The following is a 1622-nucleotide window of genomic DNA, read 5'->3' on the forward strand; positions in this document are numbered from 1 at the left end:
CCGTCTTCGCGACGTGACGTGCCTGAGTACTGACGACTTACATTGTTGGCTATGCGGGACGGGGCGACAACACAGTCCCCTGCGTGAGTGTCATACTATGCATTCGGGGTTCGTGCGTATATGTCCTTGCTTGCATTTGCCCTAATACGGTATCCCCCAACAGAGCACAGAGTACCCCACCCTAACCACTATCTTCCCTTTCAACAGGCCGTGGGGGAGCCCGCAGTCGCGGCCATCCGTGCTTACTACCCCGACGACAACAGTGTCACTGCCGCAATCAACGCGGGACTCGAGGAGGTGCGTCAGACATGTTGTGATGTGACTTGAATCGTAGAATATGGATGCACCTATAGGAGCACCTGCCACAACGGCGATACTGAGTCCAGGCTTTTGTAAAGCGAACCTTTACCCCTGCGTGTTTGTCCATGCACTTTGGCACAAACGTTTTCAGCAACACCCCCGTCCCCACCCTCCCTTCAGGTCCAAGCGCTCCTGACAATGGACATCGGTGAGATGGCGGGGACCGTCCGCCCGGATAGCGTATGGAGCATCGCCACCAAACCCGTCACCGGAGTCAAGCTGGGACAGGACCACATGCACCTGCTGGGGACCGTTTCCGTCACCGGTGAAGGCGGCCAGCCAGCCAGGCGGGGGGGCCCTGCATGTTCCGATGACCTGCCTGAGGAGATCGAGTACAGCGGAGATGGCGAGGATGACGAGAGTGATGACGAAGTGGGGCCCAGAGGTGGGCATCAAGAAGGGGCCTTGCATTGTCTAATGCAACAGCGGTTGCGATCAGTGTTCCATTTGTTGGCTAGCTGTTCATAGTTCCTGTATGAGACGACACCACGGGCACAATATGCCCTCTTGCAACACCCGCAGCAGCCAGCGACACCATGAACACACGGGATGAGGCCGCGGGTCGCGCTGGCGGTGAGAGCGGCGAGGTGGCTGGCGAGGGTCCCGTGGTCGGCGAAGGAACCGTGGGCGGTGAGGAACCCGCGGGCGGCGAGGAACCCGCGGGCGGTGAAGAACCCGCGGGCGGCGAGGAACATGCGGGTGTTGAGGAACCTGTGGGCGGTGAGGAACCTGCAGGCGGCGAGGAGGCGCGCGATGACGACCAGTCTGACTCCGACGGAGGAGAGCGTGGACGCCTGCTGAAGCGGCCGCGTGATGTCAGCATACTGCTGGCCTTGCGCGTGTTCACACGGCGGTTCAATGCTTGCATCGCCCGTCAACCCCGTGACCGTATCCGTGGCAGGTTTTGGGGTGTCGACATGCGTGAGGCTGTCATGTTGCTGAACGAGGGTGACGAGGATCACCTTTCAGACGGCGACTATGTGGCCGTGCTGGAGGAGGTGGAGGGCCGCGCAGTAGTGCGTGTGGCCCTGGTGGAGGGGCTGCTCTGCCCCCAGGGGCGTGGCAGGGGTGCAGCCCGTTCTCGCCTGTCTACCACCAGGCGGCTTGACATCGGTAACCCAGATGGCAGGTTGCTGCTCCGCCTTCTACACCCTTCGCAAACCGGTGAGGCAGTCATCTGTGCGGGTGGAATGCAAGCGCCTTGGGGCTAATGACTCGGAACCTGTATGTAGGCGCAAGCGGACAATACTTCCTACCACACG

The 1622-nt window shown here is 61.0% G+C and overlaps 1 protein-coding gene across 1 annotated transcript in view; it reads left to right on the forward strand.

Moving 5' to 3' along the window:
• Positions 1 to 207: 207 nt before the first annotated feature.
• Positions 208 to 1622, forward strand: part of VOLCADRAFT_105845 (uncharacterized protein) — a gene marked incomplete at its 3' end in the record, with an annotated part of 2872 nt that continues 1457 nt past the window's right edge. The window contains exons 1-3 of the mRNA XM_002953192.1: positions 208 to 297; positions 481 to 745; positions 883 to 1524. Coding sequence (XP_002953238.1) covers positions 499 to 745; positions 883 to 1524 — 889 coding nt within the window. The 5' untranslated portion in view covers positions 208 to 297; positions 481 to 498. The remainder of the gene's footprint in view (positions 298 to 480; positions 746 to 882; positions 1525 to 1622) is intronic.

This window comes from Volvox carteri (genome assembly GCF_000143455.1).
Source record: "Volvox carteri f. nagariensis unplaced genomic scaffold VOLCAscaffold_35, whole genome shotgun sequence".
NCBI classification, from domain to species: domain Eukaryota; kingdom Viridiplantae; phylum Chlorophyta; class Chlorophyceae; order Chlamydomonadales; family Volvocaceae; genus Volvox; species Volvox carteri.